We start from the raw sequence: 17,609 nt of genomic DNA, 5'->3' as shown, positions 1-17,609 counted from the left end.
GGAATATGAGGGAGTTTATGAAGGGTCTTCTCCTGTTAGATGAACTCATAGTAGGATGTATGTGACAGGCAGGTTTACATAAGCAATCATAACTTGTGGCTGACGTGTAGGAAACTTAGAGTAACATAGTTCACTACCTCACCTGCCCCTAAGGTAAACATATTTGCATTTCAAAATACCTCTCTCTCCCTCTGTGTGTGTGTGTGTGTGTGTGTGTGTGTGTTTTACAGCAGGATGTACATAAAAAAAAAAAAAAACACAGGCTCATGATTCTTCTTGGTCTGACATATTTATTAGATTCATATCTGAATGTACAAGCTAAGTTGACAACAGGTAACAGACACATTACTCTCTAAATGAAAAAAGAAAAAGAAAAAGAAAAACTAAACACCAGCATCAGTCCACTTTACAAAAAGGCCTTTTACAGCACAACTGTCTTTCACACCTCTTCCTCCACACAGACACACACATATACATATACACAAATGAATGAACTCTAATGCGAGAAATATTTAGACTTTGAAATGGCCTCAGTGTAAGTAACTTCCAATGGGATGAAGTTACAATTTAACACCCATTGTCTCAATTAAAAGTTTTTGGGCACACTGTACAATACAGCATATAACCCAATGAGGTGAATGAGGCTGATGTGCAAACTTAATGGCACTTAAAAGATGACTGTATTGTACCTCATTCCATTATGCATAACATCACACCATACCCGTAGCTACACCGCACGCACACACACACACACACACACACACACCTACACACACCACACTCTCAAGGTGAAGGAGACACGCACACCAAAAACACAAAGGTAAGGGTCAGACGCAGTGCTTAGGTTTGACGAAAGACGGGATGACATATTCTGACCCTGTACACACCCTGACAGAAAACAGCCCTGTTTTTCTCCTCTAAACCCTGACTTAAAACCAATGCTCGGTCTCTGCAGTTCCACTTCAAACAGCTCAAAGCGCTGAAAGGATAAAAGCAAAATGGCTGTGATCTAAGATGAATCAAAGTCTTGCTTTGACATGTGGTAGCCTCTCCTACTGCTGATAACTCCATCATATGACTTAAAAAAAAGAAAACATGAGGGATCAAACAAAGACTTCTTTAGATAAATCTAGACCTGTAAGACCATTGCAAGAAAGGAGGCTACTTCACAGATATGAAACCCAGTTGTACACTGGTGGGGAAGACACACTTTGGCAGAAAGCATTGAAGAAAAAAGTATTCTAAAGTATCTACATGGTTCACTCATTCAAGTCAAACATTCCCACCTCTTTGAGTGGGGAATAATGTGGTGACACTTAGCACCACCAAATACAAACCAAAAGTGCTTCTTGAAAAAGTGCTTTCAAATAAATACAACAATCTATGTAAATCGTTCCATAGGCATATATGCAATTAAAGTCAACTCCTGCCCTGAGAAAGAGAGAGACGAGGAGAAAGAGAAAGTAAAGCATGACTGCCTGGCACACGCAAACTTAAAAAGATAAATTCTGGTTTATTACAATTTGAGTCTGGTTTTTGTACTTTTTACCACAATTTCTTTTCAGTTATGATTTGACTTTACTCAACAGGTTAAGTATGAGGAAGAAAGAAGAGCCGCAATCAGACTTTTAGATTTTTTGGTTTGAATAGGAGCAGTTTATTCAAATTATATACATTTTGCAATCAAGTCTGCGCACGCAAAAGGGTGCTACTAATGATTAGTGCGTTTTATCAACTAAACAATTGTTATTGTTTGGACTATAAACTGTCAGGATATAGTGAAAAATGTCAGAAATCAGAATTTCTTAAAGCCCAGAGAGCTTTTGACTTCCCAGTAGTCCAAAACGCAATGCAAATTCTTAATTTTGAGAAGCTGAAATTAGGTAATGTGTGGTACTTTTGCTTGAAAAATGACTTTAATGACTAATAGATTATCAAAATAGTTGCCTATTATTTTTGGTAATCAAACTTGTTCGGCCCTTGTTGAGAATAATCCCTCCTTAAATAAAAAAAAAAAAATTATGTATGTGCAAATGATATTTTAAAAAGGTAAAAGTTGAAGCAGTCTATTGGTCAGCACTGTGATGGATGTTTACAAAGGACAGTATTGGTATTATTTTATTATTCACTGTCGTTTTCTCGATATTAGTTAGTCTGGTATTTTGTTTAAAACTACTGAATGAAAATACGACCCAAATTCTAATAAATTGAAATTATCCTTTAAGTAAATAATACAGAGGACAGACTACTGGCTCACATTCACACACCCAAACCTCCATGTAGGAAGCATGTAGCAGAGGAACAGGAACTGATGCTGGGGTATTAACCGAAACACAGACATCATTATTGCCTCATTTCAACAGTACAACACACACATACAATACACACGTTGCAACCTGCAAAACAATCGCCTTTCCGTACATTGGATTTATTCCAAAAATAGATATAATGTTTATATATACTGTTTACATTTATATTACGTTTACATGTTACCAAGAATAGCCACAACCTAATACAGGTTCAAATTTCACAATATTACATTTAAACAGCTCTGAGGGTGATATCAATTGGTATGTGCACGTCACTGTGTCTTGTTTTTGCATGTGTGTACAGATTTGGTAGTGTATACGTGTGTGTATGACACTGTGTGTGTGTGTGCGCGTGTGTGTGTGTCTGTGTGTGTGTGTGTGTGTGTGTGTGTGTGTGTCTGCGCACGCGTTACACAGGTGTGCTTTCTTTGTATCTGCATACCTCTCCTTCGACCTGAGAATGCACTCTGTACCTGTACAGAGCTCAAACACACACACACACACACACACACACACACACACACACACACACACACACACACAAAAACACACACACAAAAACACAAACACACACACACACATCTGGATACAACAGTTAACGCCTCTAAACTATATGAATCTGTCACAGATTAGAGAAGTAAGTAACAAATGGTTCTCCCAAATCTGATGCTCCAAATTAATTATTAATGTTCCATATGATCAAAGCGAAGAAATCTTACTGGGATTGAGAACTGATTTAGTAGCATGTATAAAAAGAAACCCCACATTATTATCACTCACACTTTTGCAACTAATGAAATGTCTGCCTGGCATGTACGTTGAAATGCTGAAGACAAAATGGCGGCAAGCTTTGCAATCATCTTGGCTTTTGTAATCTTGGCTGATTATACGAGTACAGTTTTCTTTACTAAAGTGTAAACAGTCAAATGCTCTGATAGAAAAATTGGGCTGTGATTTAATGCCCAGAGAGCAGACAAACAATCTAAAATTCTGATGCTGAATTAAATAAAAGGGCTAATTTCAGACGTATGCATTTGTTTTCTTAGGATTGAAGTGCCACAGCTGGCACACTCAGCGTGACCTCAGCAAATCTCGACAGGTGGTTTCACTTTCCCAAGTTCAATGGGAAAAATCTTGTCTCTTTTTTTTTTTTTTTTGAAATAGTTCATATTTAACACAATTTGGCTTTTGGGGTCTGGCATGGCGAAAATGTTCTTTAAAACACACGTTCCTGTTTGAAGCGGTTCAGTTGTAATTATGTCATGAAGGTGCAGGAGAGATCAAGAGTACACACGTGTAGATTTTTGTTATCCAGCATACATACTGTTAAGGGCTCAACACTGAGGATCTCCCATTCTTCTTCGGACACAAAAAGGGCATTGGAGGGCTGCTATGGCTGCTAACAGGAAGCATAGGTGGCATGGCTGTGTGTTGAAGACAGGTATGAAGCGTGTCTGTGTCTGTGTGTGTGTGTGTGTGTCTGTGATGCATCATTAGGCCGGTCCATTAGCAGAGGGCTGCGTCTCTCTGTAAGGTAAAAACATTACAACATGTTACATTTTTATAAAAAGACAAAGGAAAATTCTGACAACTTTGGTTTTCTCAGTCAGTGTTTTGAGATATCTGCCACCAAGACTTCTGACACCACCCAAATAATAGAATGGAGGTTCAAAGAAATTGTTTTATAACCTTAAAAAGTAGAGGAAAATCTTGATTTGCTTTTTTATTACTCCCCAAACAGAAGGCTAAACAAACTGGCACTCAGCTATGCTGCTGGAGGGAATGTGGAGAACTTATGGTTGATCATGCTCATGTGTTCTTGTCCCTCCATTCAGACCTTTTGGAAGTCTGAATAGACAAGAATCATTTTAAAAACCCTGGGTTTTAGTATCAGTACAACATTCACATCACTATAGTTTTTGGACACATCCCCGACGGGCCGAGTTAAGAAGATACCTACCTTCTAAAAATCGTGCTGGCAGCAAGTAAAAAGGCCATTACAAAATAATGGCTTAGAAAAACTGCCCCGCTGCCAGCCTCTTTGTCAGTACTGTTAAGCATCTACATCTTCTAGAACAGATGACCTACTTCTTACGACTTCAAAAAGAATGGTGGAAAAAATGGCGTGTTTATTTATCCAATTAGACAGATCTCTCATAACTACTGTTATTATTTGTGATATTTTGTTTTTATTTGAGGTAATTTTGCCTTGACTTATTGATTACCCCATGTCCTTGGTTTGGTGTTTGTTTTTAGTTTTCTGCTCCTTACCTGCTTTTTGTTCACTGCCTTTATAATGTGGAAGTACAGAAAAACTACAGTTTTAAAGAGGATATCCTCAGACCACTGGCTACTTTTTTTCTTAGCTTTAATATTAAGGTGTCAATAAAAGCTCTATCACTATTGGGGTGGTGGCAGTAGTCTCAAGTGTGGAGATCTCACAAGATGGTGACAAAGACTGAAAGCAGGTAAACGATATTTCTGTCTGTGTGGCTACATACCGCTATCGTACTTGGTAAAATATACTTTTGCAATTTGGTTGAACTGATCCTACAGAGAAGATATGGTATGTGGCAATGTACAGTCACACTAGTTTTACCATATCTTTTTTTTAATGTCCAAGACCCAAACTGTCCGTTGTACACAATTATAACGTTTTCATTTTTCAACTTCCTGGTTAAACTCTGACCAACTGTACTTACTGGTAGCTGTATACATTTAGTTTTGCAGTGTCAATGTATTTTAAGTTACATCTCTGTTTGAGAGGTCAAAGGTTCTCCATACATACGTAGAAAAACTCTTGTATGTACGTTAAGATTGAGCTTCTCTTTACAACCAGTTCAATTATGCCTCAGGAATTAGTTTTTGAAATTAAATGTTATCATAACAAACAGGAAAACCAGAAAAACTTTGACAATCAAACTCAGGTTGTAAAACACTGAGATATATCTTTAAACAATATGCATTAGTTCATTTGAGGTTGTCATACACAAATGTACAGCATTTGGCAAATGTTACCAACATTTCAAGACCACTGGTCACCAGTGTTTAAACTACAATACATTTTGAATTGTCATAGCAGGAAAAGATATAACTAATGACAAACGATGGCTTTACTCTTTTTTATTTAATAAAAAGCAGCGAACTTTAACATTGTAGGAAACACTTGAGGTCAGATATGTCAGGAGTCTTTAATTATGCACATTTTGGGAGGTACTTTACCCGGGACACACAGACAGACACAGACACAGACACAGACAGACACACTTACTTACTGTGTGACAGCAGCTGACTGAGCAGCTGGACTGGTGGTAGCTGGGCTGGGGCCGTCTACATGATTCTTTCCTTTTTCGCTTTCTTTCTCATTGCCTTTCCCTTTGTCTTTGATGGCGAGTCCCTCTACTGGCACCTTATCTGCTTCGCTGTAAAAAAAAATGTAGCTGTAACAAACTGGATGGAGAGCCAGGGAATGTCACAACTCATATAGTAAAACAACTTTACCACAGTTATCTTCTTTCAGCTGTCCACACTGGCCATTACCATGCCTAGCGCGTACAGCAACCTGTGCATCCACTCTTCTGCCAATGTATAGCTGGGGGTGACTGACCAAAATCAAACGGAGTTGGGCGCATAGTCACAAAGGTAGTTACCTGTTGACCACACAGCGTGCATGAGCAGTGTGTGACGGCTTCCTTGCTAAATTGCTGCGGCTTGCACACGTGTGGTGTCCACACAGACCGTTACTGACAGCCCTATCTTTCTACATTGAGTTTTCCTTTGATAGATACAGTACAATAAAAGCCTTGTTAACAAATAAATGGATTCTGCCCACAAAAGGAGTGTATGTTGCCGGTATAATGTCTGACTATGAACAGATACTTTTTGCATCTATGTAGTGAAGTGTCGCTGCAACCACAGCTGAGGAACGCATGACATGCACGGCTCACATGGGCAGTGTGGCTGCTCTAACCTGTTAACATGGGTGACAAAATAAAAATCAAGACGTCACCATGCACTGCTTACACATCCTGTGTGGACCGGGCCTTAGTATCAAATTCCAAGTCGGATCTATTTAACTGTAGCATGCTCATAGGTGCACTGTTTGTTAGTAACTTGCTAATGTATTGATTTTGTTAGAACGTTGGATTGGTAGCCACTTCTGTGCACAGCATGCTATCTGACATACTGTTAGTAGAGTGGAAGAAAAAAAAAATCATATCAGCTTGGGTCTTATCAATGTTGTGACTGAGAGAAGAATTATCTTTATAATATAACCACAGTGAGAAGTCATACATTGCTCTCATCTTTCGGTGTAATTGTATAAGATAACAGTTAATAGTAAGATAACTGTTTCTAAAATGCTGAGTGGTCTGTTTCATGCTGGGGAAGGAGTCATTGCTTAGACCAGTGGTGTTTGGGTATTACAAGGTCACGTTGAGATTAATCCTAGCATAGAGACAGAGGTCCTCTACAAGTCACCAGTTGTGGGTTAGTACATCTTTGTGATGAATTAGGCCTGAATTATGACACAAGGAACTGTTACATCGCATCCTGTTAAATGCAACAAGCAAACAAAAACATGTTGGCACATCCATTCTTAGGATGGCCTTTTAAATCATTCATACAACTTCAGGAAAACATTCCACACTCCAGAGTAGAGGACCTCCAGCACAACATACCGTCTGACTGCTGGTCTGAATATTCTGGAGTCAAAGGGAGACCAAAAAGGAGGGGACAGACAGGAGGAGGGCGAATATCAGAAGAAAAACAGAGAAGGTGGAAGTAACATTACGTGGGAAAAAGTTTGGAGGAGAAAGGGAAAGAAGGGCTCTATAAAAGCACAATAGGAGAGAGGGGACACACTGCACCAATCAAAACAGAGCAGCTGTACATCATTTGAGTGTGTACCTGCTGAAGACTGCCCTCTCATTTTTGGTGTCCACGGTGAGCCGAATTGTCTCTTTGCCAGCCCCCGTGGTGATGGTCTCTGTGGTGACCGTCTCACTGGCTGTAGACTCTGTCTTGCCTTCTTCCTCATCGCTGTCTGAGCTGCTGGAGGAAGAGCTGTCCGATGCCACCAGTGGAGCTTTTCTTGCCACGCACACACTCCACACACACGCTGCAGAGAGCGGTGAAGGAATTTAAAAGAGACTTTAACACTGACATACTCATTTCACTGGAGAGGTCAAGTAATCACAGAGGTAAGAGATTGAGCTGCAGTAGTTAAGAGCTGCCAAATGCATGCAACAGAATGAAAAGTTCATACAAAATCTGTATTTGCAACTGCAATTTGTATTAATTAAAAAGTATTATGGCATTGGCTGAATAGTCATTGTACACCAAGGGTGGGGATTGGGGAAGTTTTAATTCTTACCATTTTTTTTTATCATTTTGTCAATTTGAATATTGCATTATTAATAAATTACATTTTATATCATCACTCAAATAGCTAGGCTGCAGCAACTCACGGTTCTGGTTTGGTTTGGTGTTGTCTGATCCGCTGAGCTCCGAGTCCACAGGAGAACTGCATCTGGGGCCTGTTTCAGAGCTGGGGACATATGTCACACAGATAAGAAAACCTGTAGAAATTACAGTGCAAACTACAGCCAGTTAAATTTAAGGGTAAATCTGTCCCTATTATGTGTCTATGGTCATCTGTGCCAAAATAATTAATTAGAAAAAACCCTAATGGAATACTATGGGGACAACAGCTACAACCGAGGCTTGAAGGGAATATTGGTTCAACTTCAAGCTATAAATAAATGTAAGATTTAGATGCCAACATGCTGCATATGACTCCACATTAAATATCATACTGAAATAAAAAATAACTATTTGTTCGCCTTATATCACTGGGAAGTGAAAGAAACCCATGGTTTACTGCATCTGGCTTTCATTAATTGCATCTATTCTATTTATCACCACAATTTCTTCATTATGCCTCAATGGGCAGTTTTTACAATTACTAAATGGGTAAAGTAGTATATAGTAGTAGTATATCCACACTAGTTTTATCAGAACAAAGCTTTAAGATGCTTTAAGGCAGTTTCTCAAATAAGCTCCTCATATTTAGACCACAGCCGGACTCACCAGCAGAAAGGCTGGAAGTCAGTGAACTTGGCCCATCCTTTCTCCTCTGCCTCTGTGGCAGCTGGTTTGGAGTCTGGAGTGTCCCAGGCTGAAAAGCCCACTCCTGCTGCAGGAGCCTTTGAGTTCACCTCCCCAAAGTCTGCTATCCAGCCAGTGCCTGAGTATGAAAAGCACCACACACAATCTATATAAGACGCTTGCTTAAAACGGGCAAAATAATTATGAGTTACTATATAATACTTCTCACTCTTTGTTGCCTCGGTCTGGCCCTGGCTTGAGAAAGGATCTAGGTCATCTTTAGGATCTTCTCCCTCCTCAGAGTCTGAGTCTGCTGCTGTGTCAGAGGCCTCAGTACCAGAAGCTGCTGTCATATCACAAGCTGTACTGGCTGCTTGACTCTGGGCTGATTGTGACCCACCAAACCTTGAATAAAACATAACATTTTAGTGTGTCTGATAGAGGAAAGGAGGATTAATTCACATGCCTGATAAGTAATTCCACAACATAATGCAGGGGCCGCTTGTAGTTACTGTTATGTGTCTGACCTGTTACGGGACTTGGTTTGTGTTGCAAAGTTGATCTCTTTATCCTCCCAAATGTCTTCTTCATCATCATCAAAGGGCTGAATCCTCTCCTTGGAACAGGCCTCAAATACAGCTGTATTAGCCTGCAAAAGGACAAGTTTAATTAGTGTACATCAATATCCATAATGCTGCATAACAAATGCTAAGATGAGGGCTAAACCTAGAACCTGAATGAATCAATGTTTTTAGATGTTAGAATTGGCAATTTTGTAATGAAAAAGGAGGTTAAACCTGTCTACAGGATTTGTAAGTAGGTAACTGTAACATGGTGATATGTGGTTGTCAGGTTATTTTGAGTGGCCATAAAATTCTGAATAAACAAAGACATTTGCTGCCCCAAAGCATTATAGAAATACAACGTCATAGAACAAATGCGTGAATACTTACACTGTCCTGGCCTGCATCAATGTTGATATTGATCTCTGCAATCCGGTCAAACGTTGCCCTGCAGTAACAGTAGATGTCACTCAACTGATACACAATTATTATAGTTCACTGTCATACAGAGATGAGTGTCACTTAGTTTTACCCAATGCTGTCGTCATGATCAGTGAACTCTTCATCATTGAAGCCGAACTGATCCACAAAGTTAGCCGTCATCTGCTGGATCTGGTAGTCTGAAAAGGCCTAAAACACACATCACAATTTGAATTACATTACTATCTCTGATGACAGAAGCAAGCAATATTTTTTGTGTGCGTGTTTATTTTTGTGTACCTGCTGTAGTGTCAGTTCTTTAGGGAAGGGGCTCTCCATATCATCCTCTGAAGATGGCCGTGGGTTTCCAGTGCCAATCTGGACAGGAGAAAAAAACACCACAAGTTTGAGTGTGTGTGTAATTACAAACAGCTATTATATACTGTACATGAGCATGTGTGTAATTACCAGGTCTATGGTGTTCTTCCTATTGGTCTCTGACAGGGTCTGGTCCACAAATGTGTCCCAGCGCCCTCTGTAGTCCTCTGGCAGCTCTACATCCAAAAACACAACAGCATTAATAAAATATTCAAGTAAATTGGTAATTGTGTGAATTTCTTCTTTTAAAACCACTTTCTTTTACATAGACATACACACCTGTGATGAGGCTACTAATCTGTGTGTGAACCGGGCCCTTCTCCAGGTTGTGGACTACTGTGTTGGCAATCCTGGTCAGATGTCCCATATACCCTCTTCTCATACCCCCTTCTGACCTGAACACAAAAGTACAACACTTAGGGAAGCCCATATGCTACTGCCTGTTAGCAACAACAACATCACACCATTAAATTTCATAATAAAGTTCCTTACTGTATTTTATCATTCTCTTCCCAGGCCTCTAGAATCCTCTGAACAAGGTGACAGTGCTGAAACAACTTGTGAGAGACAAAGATACAGTTAAGCAATTGTTTTGATTCAGAAAGAGGCATAAGATCAATGTCACATAAGCCTCTTGCTTCAAACACAAGCAGAGACACCTACATGAGTCACCATTAGATTATGTGCAGAGTTTTCAGGGGTGACTGGAGGTTCAGAAGGGGTTTCAGTCAAAGCCTGCTCTTGTGAGCCATCCTGGTGAGGCTTGAATTTTTCCTGGGCTCCCAAACCAGGCTGAAGTCTCATTTCATGGGCACAGGGCCGGAGAATGGCAGCAACACAAAGCTCCACTTGGAGGTGCAAGAAGTTGTTCCATGTATACTTGAAAAACAAGTCCTGAATAAAAAGGCATACAAAAAAGGCAAAGGGTCCAGTGGGACATTTAATAGCTGTGAATTTCTCAAGCGTGTACTCAAATAGTAAATGTAACGTGTTAGCTCATCTCACCAGAAGCAGGTCCATTGTATTGAGTCGGCAGAGTTCCTGTGCTACGACTGCGTGGCTAGCAGAGCTGGTATACAGTAGAGAGGCCACCAGTCTGGCTACGTGCAGACGTGTGTTCCCTAATGGCTCCTCCAGCACACCCAGAGTAGTCAGCATGGGATTTCGCTAAAAATAAACAGATAGAGGGCATACAAGAATTATGGAAAATACTATCTGCAGGTTTAGCAGAGCTTTTTAACATAGGCTCAACTATTGTATAACAATGGTTATCTAAATTGAAGAGAATCAAGGATAACTATTCAAGAAAGAGGTTGCTGCATGGTACAAATTAGAACATATTATACATTTATAGCATGTCCTCACTCTCTGCAAGTAAAAGAGCTTGCCCTTGTGAGTTTTGGTGTAGGACAAACTCTCTTTTTTTTCCCTTTCTATTTTTGATGCTTTTCATGCCTGTGACTAGCACCTGGAAGATGTATAATGGCGTGCAGAGGAGTTTTCTATTATCTAACTATCATTATATGTATTTATGATGGGTTGCATGTTATCTCATACTACGCCAGCTTATATCAAGGCCCTAAAGATGATAATATCTTTCTTTATGTACCTTGGGTGGCTCCAGAAGTAGCTGGTGGAAGTGTATCAGGTGTGGCTGGACGGCCAACAAAATGCTGCTGTTAACAGTGTAACTTCTCTCAAATCCCTGAGCATCCATTACACCATCCACCCTGCCATAAACACAAACCAAACACATATTAAAACCAGGACATGGATTGGTTAGAAGGGTTAATAAACTGTCACTGGCTAACTCCACCTGATAACTTTGGAAAAATATTAGAGGGCAGCAGTCAAATGAAAAATGCCATTATCGACCCTTATAGAGTAGAACTACATAGTATTATTTATTGACAGTTTAAAATCGATTGAAAAGTCACACTCACACAGGCCTCCTGATTTCCAGTAATGTGAGAAGAACTTGAATCCCATTGATGATACAGCTCTCAGTACTCTCTCCTGAGAACATATTCTGTAACAACTGCTCCACACACTCCTGCCTGCAGGGACACAATGGAGTATGTCATTGCCTCCATATTCTGTAAAGAGAGGCCAGCATGCGTATGCGTGTGTGTCTGACTTACGACTCCAGCACAGTCAGCAATGGGTCAGGCTGTGAAATCTCTTGGAGCTGATTGGCCTGGTCTCTGCTCAGACGAATGATGTCGCACAAAGTCTGAGATGCATTGGACTGCCTCTGTGAGAGAAAAAAAAAACAAACACACACAGGAACATTCAGTCCCGTAAATTGTATATTCAAGAGCCTGTGAGTGCTAGTATTAGTATGTTTTATCACAGAAATTAGTTATTCATTGATATAAAAATACTGAAATGCCCTTCTACCTCTTCATCTCTCTCAGGATGAATAAGCTCTATGAGCCTCTGGGCGAGCTTCTCTTCATTCAGCCACTGTTGAGAAAATTGTCACATTATAACTGCAAACAATATCAGTGTGTAACGTGTAAAATGATGAACGTGGGTTAATTTGTTCATACAGTAAGCGTATCAAGTCGAAGGGGGGGTGGCTCCACACAGCTGATAAGTCTTAGGAGCACATCCATCATGGCTGATGTATCGATATGCTTCAGGACCAAGGAAAGGAATTCCTCTTTCTGTCGCAGGAAACTAAGCACCTGAACAAAACAGAGAGGTGAGGAAACACCGTGTCACAAAATGGAAAATGTTTGATTTTTGTTGTTTATTGTTATTAGATAGGAAAAGATTGTTGTGAGTAAGTGGGATATGTTTTCTGTAGATACACACATTTTCAAAGTATTTTTCTGTGATTTGAGCAGCACAAATTAAATCCCATTCACCTCCAACACACAATTCAAAGAAGTAGATATTTAAAAAAAATCTGCAGATCGCAGTATTAATCTATCAGAATGCCCTTTTAATCCTGCTCTGTCAGTTTCTATGCACAGCACAGACGTTTCGGCTACACCTCTCCTCCGTGTGCAATACTCATTTAGCTTCAGGGTTGAGCCTTTTAAACCTGTCACCAACAATGAGTGTCAATCAATTCCAGCAAGTGTATCAAGTGGCTGCCTCTGGTAAGATAGGTGTCCTCAGAGTTGCCTCACTAAATGTTTCACAGGGCCACTTGGCAACATTGAATCACACAAACACCAGATTATGTAAACATAATCACAAGCAATAGATTACGCAAACGTTACATACAACTCCTATCCTCCTTTATTTACACACAAATACATTTATATGAGCTGCGTCGACAATTCCACACAAGTACATCCAAAATAAATAACTGAAATATCACTAATAGTTTTTTTATGATTTTGGTGAACTGCATACAAGTGGCAATGATATCCACAGAAATATTCCTTAAGTCCAGCAATTAATAGTTTAGTTGTTAAGTTAAAAATAATGGTCAAGGTCACAGCGGTCAGCAGATTCATTTTAAATCATCCTCACTAGAACATAAATATCCATTCCAACTGTCACAGCCTTCGGGACAGTTTTCAAGCTACAGTATATTGCTTTAAACCAAGAAGCTAGTTGGCAGATGGACAGGCTTACTGACCTTGACATCTTCAGGCCCTGACCTATGTGCAATGCTTTGTGCATCTCAAGAGAAATTTAACTTTACAGCCATCTTCATTAAGAGTAATTCCCAGAGTGACCATTTTCTATTCTCTTGCTGTAAGCAACCCTCAGACTTTGTGAATTAAATCACAACAACACAAAAACATAGCTGTCATCTTCTCTGAGTATGCCCTTAGATTTAGCTGTGTGTGTGTGTGTGTGTGTGTGTGTGTGTGTGTGTGTGTGTGTGTGTGTGTGTGTGTGTGTTACCTGCTCAGTCTTCCGTGTGATGAGGTTCCCTATTGTCTTGCTAAAGAAAGATGCCAGGAGGGGGTTAAGTGGGGATGGCTGCTCCAGCAAGGAATACAGAGTTTCCAGCAGAGGCTCCTCATTACCCAGCTTATCATTGATCATTCCAACATCACATGTCAATAGCTCACATGCTATATTTGGATACCTGTAATAAATAAAGAAAACACATCTGTTACTAAAACAAAGCAGACACTAAATCAATTCTCATTATCAACCTTAGTAAACGTAAACAGGAAAGAATAATGTTTTCTGGAACAGCATTGTGCTGATTTTTAAACTCTGATTATCCAACAGACAATTAATTAGTTTTACATTTTAAATGCATTATCAATGGTTTGGATCATGAACCAACCATTTTTACAGAGCTGAGCCAACTTGAGCTCTCATCTTTACTACAAAATGGCAGGTAAACGATATGATGTGGTGTTACACCAGCAAAACACACTTTTTCCTGCATACAGTACTCTGTATCAGCACATTCTACACAACCACCTACTTGAAGCGCTTGATCTCCTCTACACCAACAGGGGGCTCTGTAGTAATCATACGGACCAGCTCCAGCATGCACTGGTCCTGGCACAAGAACTGGAGAAGTCTACAAATCCACAATGATGAGAAAAGAAGCACCAGTTAGCACCAGCAGGAATTACTAGACAACTGAAATAATATTAATGTGCTGCTGAAATGCTAAAGCTAACAATAAACAGACCTCCTGTTCTGGGCCTTGCACTCTTGTAGCACATCTTCCTCATTCATGAGCTCAATGAGAGTGACATCCTCCTTGTCCAGTAAAGCCTCCAGGTGAGAAGATGTGTGTAAGTCAAACTTCCAAAACATGGCTGACGTCACTGGCACATACACTTAGCTGTTGGCCAAAAGAGGATGTGACATGGTGATAAGTATCCTGACAGCACATGTAGCATAAGTCAGTCACATGAGGCAGAACAATTCATTTTATGATACAATATACTGTATGTATGTATGTATGCTCTTACGTTTGGACAAGGACTAGTATCCTTATTCAGATCTTGCTAGACAGCCATTTGCCTTATTGACACCGCATGGCCTGGACATCAATCAGCATCAGTAAATTCACACAATGAAGACACAAACACACCCACTTCACTCATGCTAACACCACACAAACACACCCAGGAAAGATTGGCTTCAACCTGGCAACGAGAAATGAAAAAAACAAAACAACAACGACATGTTAATGTTACAGAAAGCTTTACTTCCTTAGATTTGTCTTCATTAGAGCCAAGTGAAGAGTGGAAGTCAGTGCAAGTGCAGAGGCTTGCACTCCTCTCTGAAAAGAGCAGGAAGCGATGCATCTATAATTGAGTTAGTGCTGCACATCTGTATTGACATTCATTACACAACTTGCTTTGAGAATGGCCTCACACACAGTTACATCAGCAAATAATGATTGGTATAATGATAATGTTCCCGTTGCAGGGAGAAACTTAGCTTTTAGTGTGTGATATGAATACTCACGTTTGGAGAAAACAAATGTGTGAGCCAGTGAGTTGTGGGAGGACTACAGATTCTTGCATTTGCTGACATATGCATTACTAAAAAGTGCAAACTTGACACATGAGACGGGAGCTGTCACTGGCCAGTGGCATTAAGGGAGGGATATTTCCCCCCCTGAAACAAATGACACCACAGATACAGTAAAGAAGAAGCCATCCTAATAAAATGGACCTATGAGTCAGTCCATTATCCTTTGGATTAAACAGTTAATTCCCATGGTGAATATGCAGCTGATCCACTACGTGTTTGTCTAAACTGAGGTTAAATTGTGGTCAAGGCCCCCGGCATGAAAACTGATATATCTCGGATACCGCAAAATCCGCGTTCACACAATCCTAACACGTGGGTAAATATATATGTGTGCCGTTTTACAGTGAAGTGGGACTTGAACATAACTTGCTCATTTTTCTAAGCATCATTAATATTGATTGCATAACATGAACGATCAATGCTGCCCTTGTGTAACGATACCCATCCCTTTAATAAACACGTTTGAGGGCTAAATAAACAGGTGTTTTAGAGCTCAGACTACGAACTTTAGGGAAATCACCCTTTCCCCATAGCTAGATATAGATTTGTTTATTTTAAACCACAGTACAATCATGGTCAGCTTTAAGACAGGGCCCCTTTTTCTCTTCTGGCGTCCTGAGATCAGCTGGTTACTGTTAGCTATTAACGGATATTAGTTATAACAAGGTTAACGGACATTATATCAGGGTGAATTCAGTTTAATTAGCTTATCCAGACAGTTATCGTAACTTCGCGTTAGCTTATATAGACTATTAGCTTATCCACTGTTACCAATCTGTCCTATCGGTGCGTTTATCTCCAGTGTGTTTACCGACGGATGCCTTTCACTTACCTGGGATGCAGATCGTAAACCAGCCCGCGAGCAAACGTCTCAATCCCGTTGCCAACGTTACCGAACTATTTCAACACGGTGAACGATGTTTATCGATAGCTAACATTGGCCAGTTGATTATCACGGCTGCGTGGCTAAGTGGGACGATGTCCTCCTGATACAGACCTTAGCGTTACCGTCTTCCGACCACTTTTACTTAAACCAACACTTTACGTTAGGTTACATTTATTTATTTATTTTTTTAAAATTTGTATCCGTTAAAACAAGCGACCGTTACCTTGTGCTCATCATTTCATCAGTCGTCATCTGCAAGCTTAACGGCAACTCGGCGACTTTGGCTGTCAGGTCACCCAGAGGCCCATAGATGGCTATTCATGACTGCGTTGCTAAGCTCGAAGACACTACCCCTTTCCCCGGTTGCAATGTCATTTACACTGCCGTTACACACGGTGGTTAAGCCCGCCGAGCCGGTTGTGTTGACACGCACCAAATTATACTTCCAGCAGACGAGGCAAACAAAAAATCTGTCCAATTTGGAAATCAAAATGGCGGATACCTAAAACGTAATCAAAAGTTCGGCTGTCCATCAACTGTGTAAACACAAGACCAACTCAAAATTTAACGCTGTTTGCTGTCAGGAACTGAGTGATACAGCATCAAGCACTGCAGTAAAATGTGATGTTCGGTTTCATATCTCTCAAACAAAAACCCTTCTGTCTTATACCTCTAATTTACTGCTGCAAAGAAGATGCAATAAGATGTTGATGTGAATAAATATTGATATATTTATGATTTATTGACACATTTGCTACTCCAAGAGCCCAGAAAAAGGATAACAAAAAAATTGCAATTACTTATTATACCTGGTGTACAGAGTGATTCTGGCTTTCTGCACCTGAACTAGCTTTGTGGTCTGCACATTATTATTATTTTACCATATGTGCATCTGCAGCAGCACTGTGGAGAGGTATCACCTGGCAAACACAGTTGTTGAACAATACAGCATATTTAAAGTCCCCCCTCCACTCAAAAATATATTTTTCATCTTATTCATACAGTCGAATGTTGGAGCTTCACTGTGCAGAAATATGTGTGTGCAGAGTTTGACACTAGAAGGATGTTTTCACGTTCATCTGCTGAAAGTGGAAAGTTTCTCTGTGCTCATTGAAAATCTGAATATAAGGGACGGGCTGACGAGCATGAATAGTCTGGTCAGTCCTGGTCAGGATGCAATTTATACAAGTGTGATGCAGAAACTTGAAGCCACCAGTGCACATACACTAAGAATGGACTTTCCAGTGAAATAGGAGACATCTTTCAAAATGTGCATATTCATAGATTATGGAATTTTTAATGAGGTAGAAGGTGTAGATTCCTTTTTAACCGATTTTAATTTTGAAATTAGACTTTTCTTTGCAGAAAAAAACATAGACACACATTGTTCCAAGCAGACTATTTTTATGTCTTAATACATGAATGGAAGGGATGTTAAACTGTGTTAATAATAATCCCTGCCAAAAC

General features: G+C 40.0%; 1 protein-coding gene across 6 annotated transcripts; it reads right to left on the bottom strand.

Moving 5' to 3' along the window:
* Window positions 1–270: 270 nt before the first annotated feature.
* Window positions 271–16,672, bottom strand: ppp6r2b (protein phosphatase 6, regulatory subunit 2b). 6 transcript variants are annotated; one of them, XM_051381545.1, is made up of 25 exons: window positions 16,366–16,669; window positions 14,686–14,862; window positions 14,400–14,594; window positions 14,187–14,285; window positions 13,649–13,835; window positions 12,331–12,468; window positions 12,179–12,244; window positions 11,920–12,032; window positions 11,722–11,835; window positions 11,388–11,508; window positions 10,784–10,945; window positions 10,442–10,672; window positions 10,271–10,335; window positions 10,058–10,173; window positions 9,869–9,954; window positions 9,701–9,778; window positions 9,513–9,610; window positions 9,371–9,428; window positions 8,945–9,066; window positions 8,647–8,822; window positions 8,400–8,556; window positions 7,778–7,857; window positions 7,218–7,428; window positions 5,585–5,731; window positions 271–3,836 (listed from the first exon to the last, which is right to left on the bottom strand). In XM_051381545.1, the coding sequence occupies exons 3-25, from the start codon at window positions 14,525–14,527 to the stop codon at window positions 3,803–3,805; spliced, it is 2,787 nt and encodes a 928-aa protein (XP_051237505.1). In that variant the 5' UTR covers window positions 14,528–14,594; window positions 14,686–14,862; window positions 16,366–16,669; the 3' UTR covers window positions 271–3,802. The 6 variants fall into 6 exon arrangements, with proteins under 6 accessions (XP_051237505.1, XP_051237507.1, XP_051237506.1 ...); XM_051381547.1 differs by having other exon boundaries at window positions 5,581–5,731; window positions 14,400–14,555; XM_051381546.1 differs by having other exon boundaries at window positions 10,451–10,672; window positions 14,400–14,555.
* Window positions 16,673–17,609: the final 937 nt, after the last annotated feature.

Source organism: Dicentrarchus labrax, unplaced genomic scaffold (assembly GCF_905237075.1).
Source record: "Dicentrarchus labrax unplaced genomic scaffold, dlabrax2021, whole genome shotgun sequence".
NCBI lineage: Eukaryota > Metazoa > Chordata > Actinopteri > Moronidae > Dicentrarchus > Dicentrarchus labrax.
Note: the sequence above shows the minus strand (reverse complement) of the source record. Positions and strands in the feature narration are given on the sequence as shown.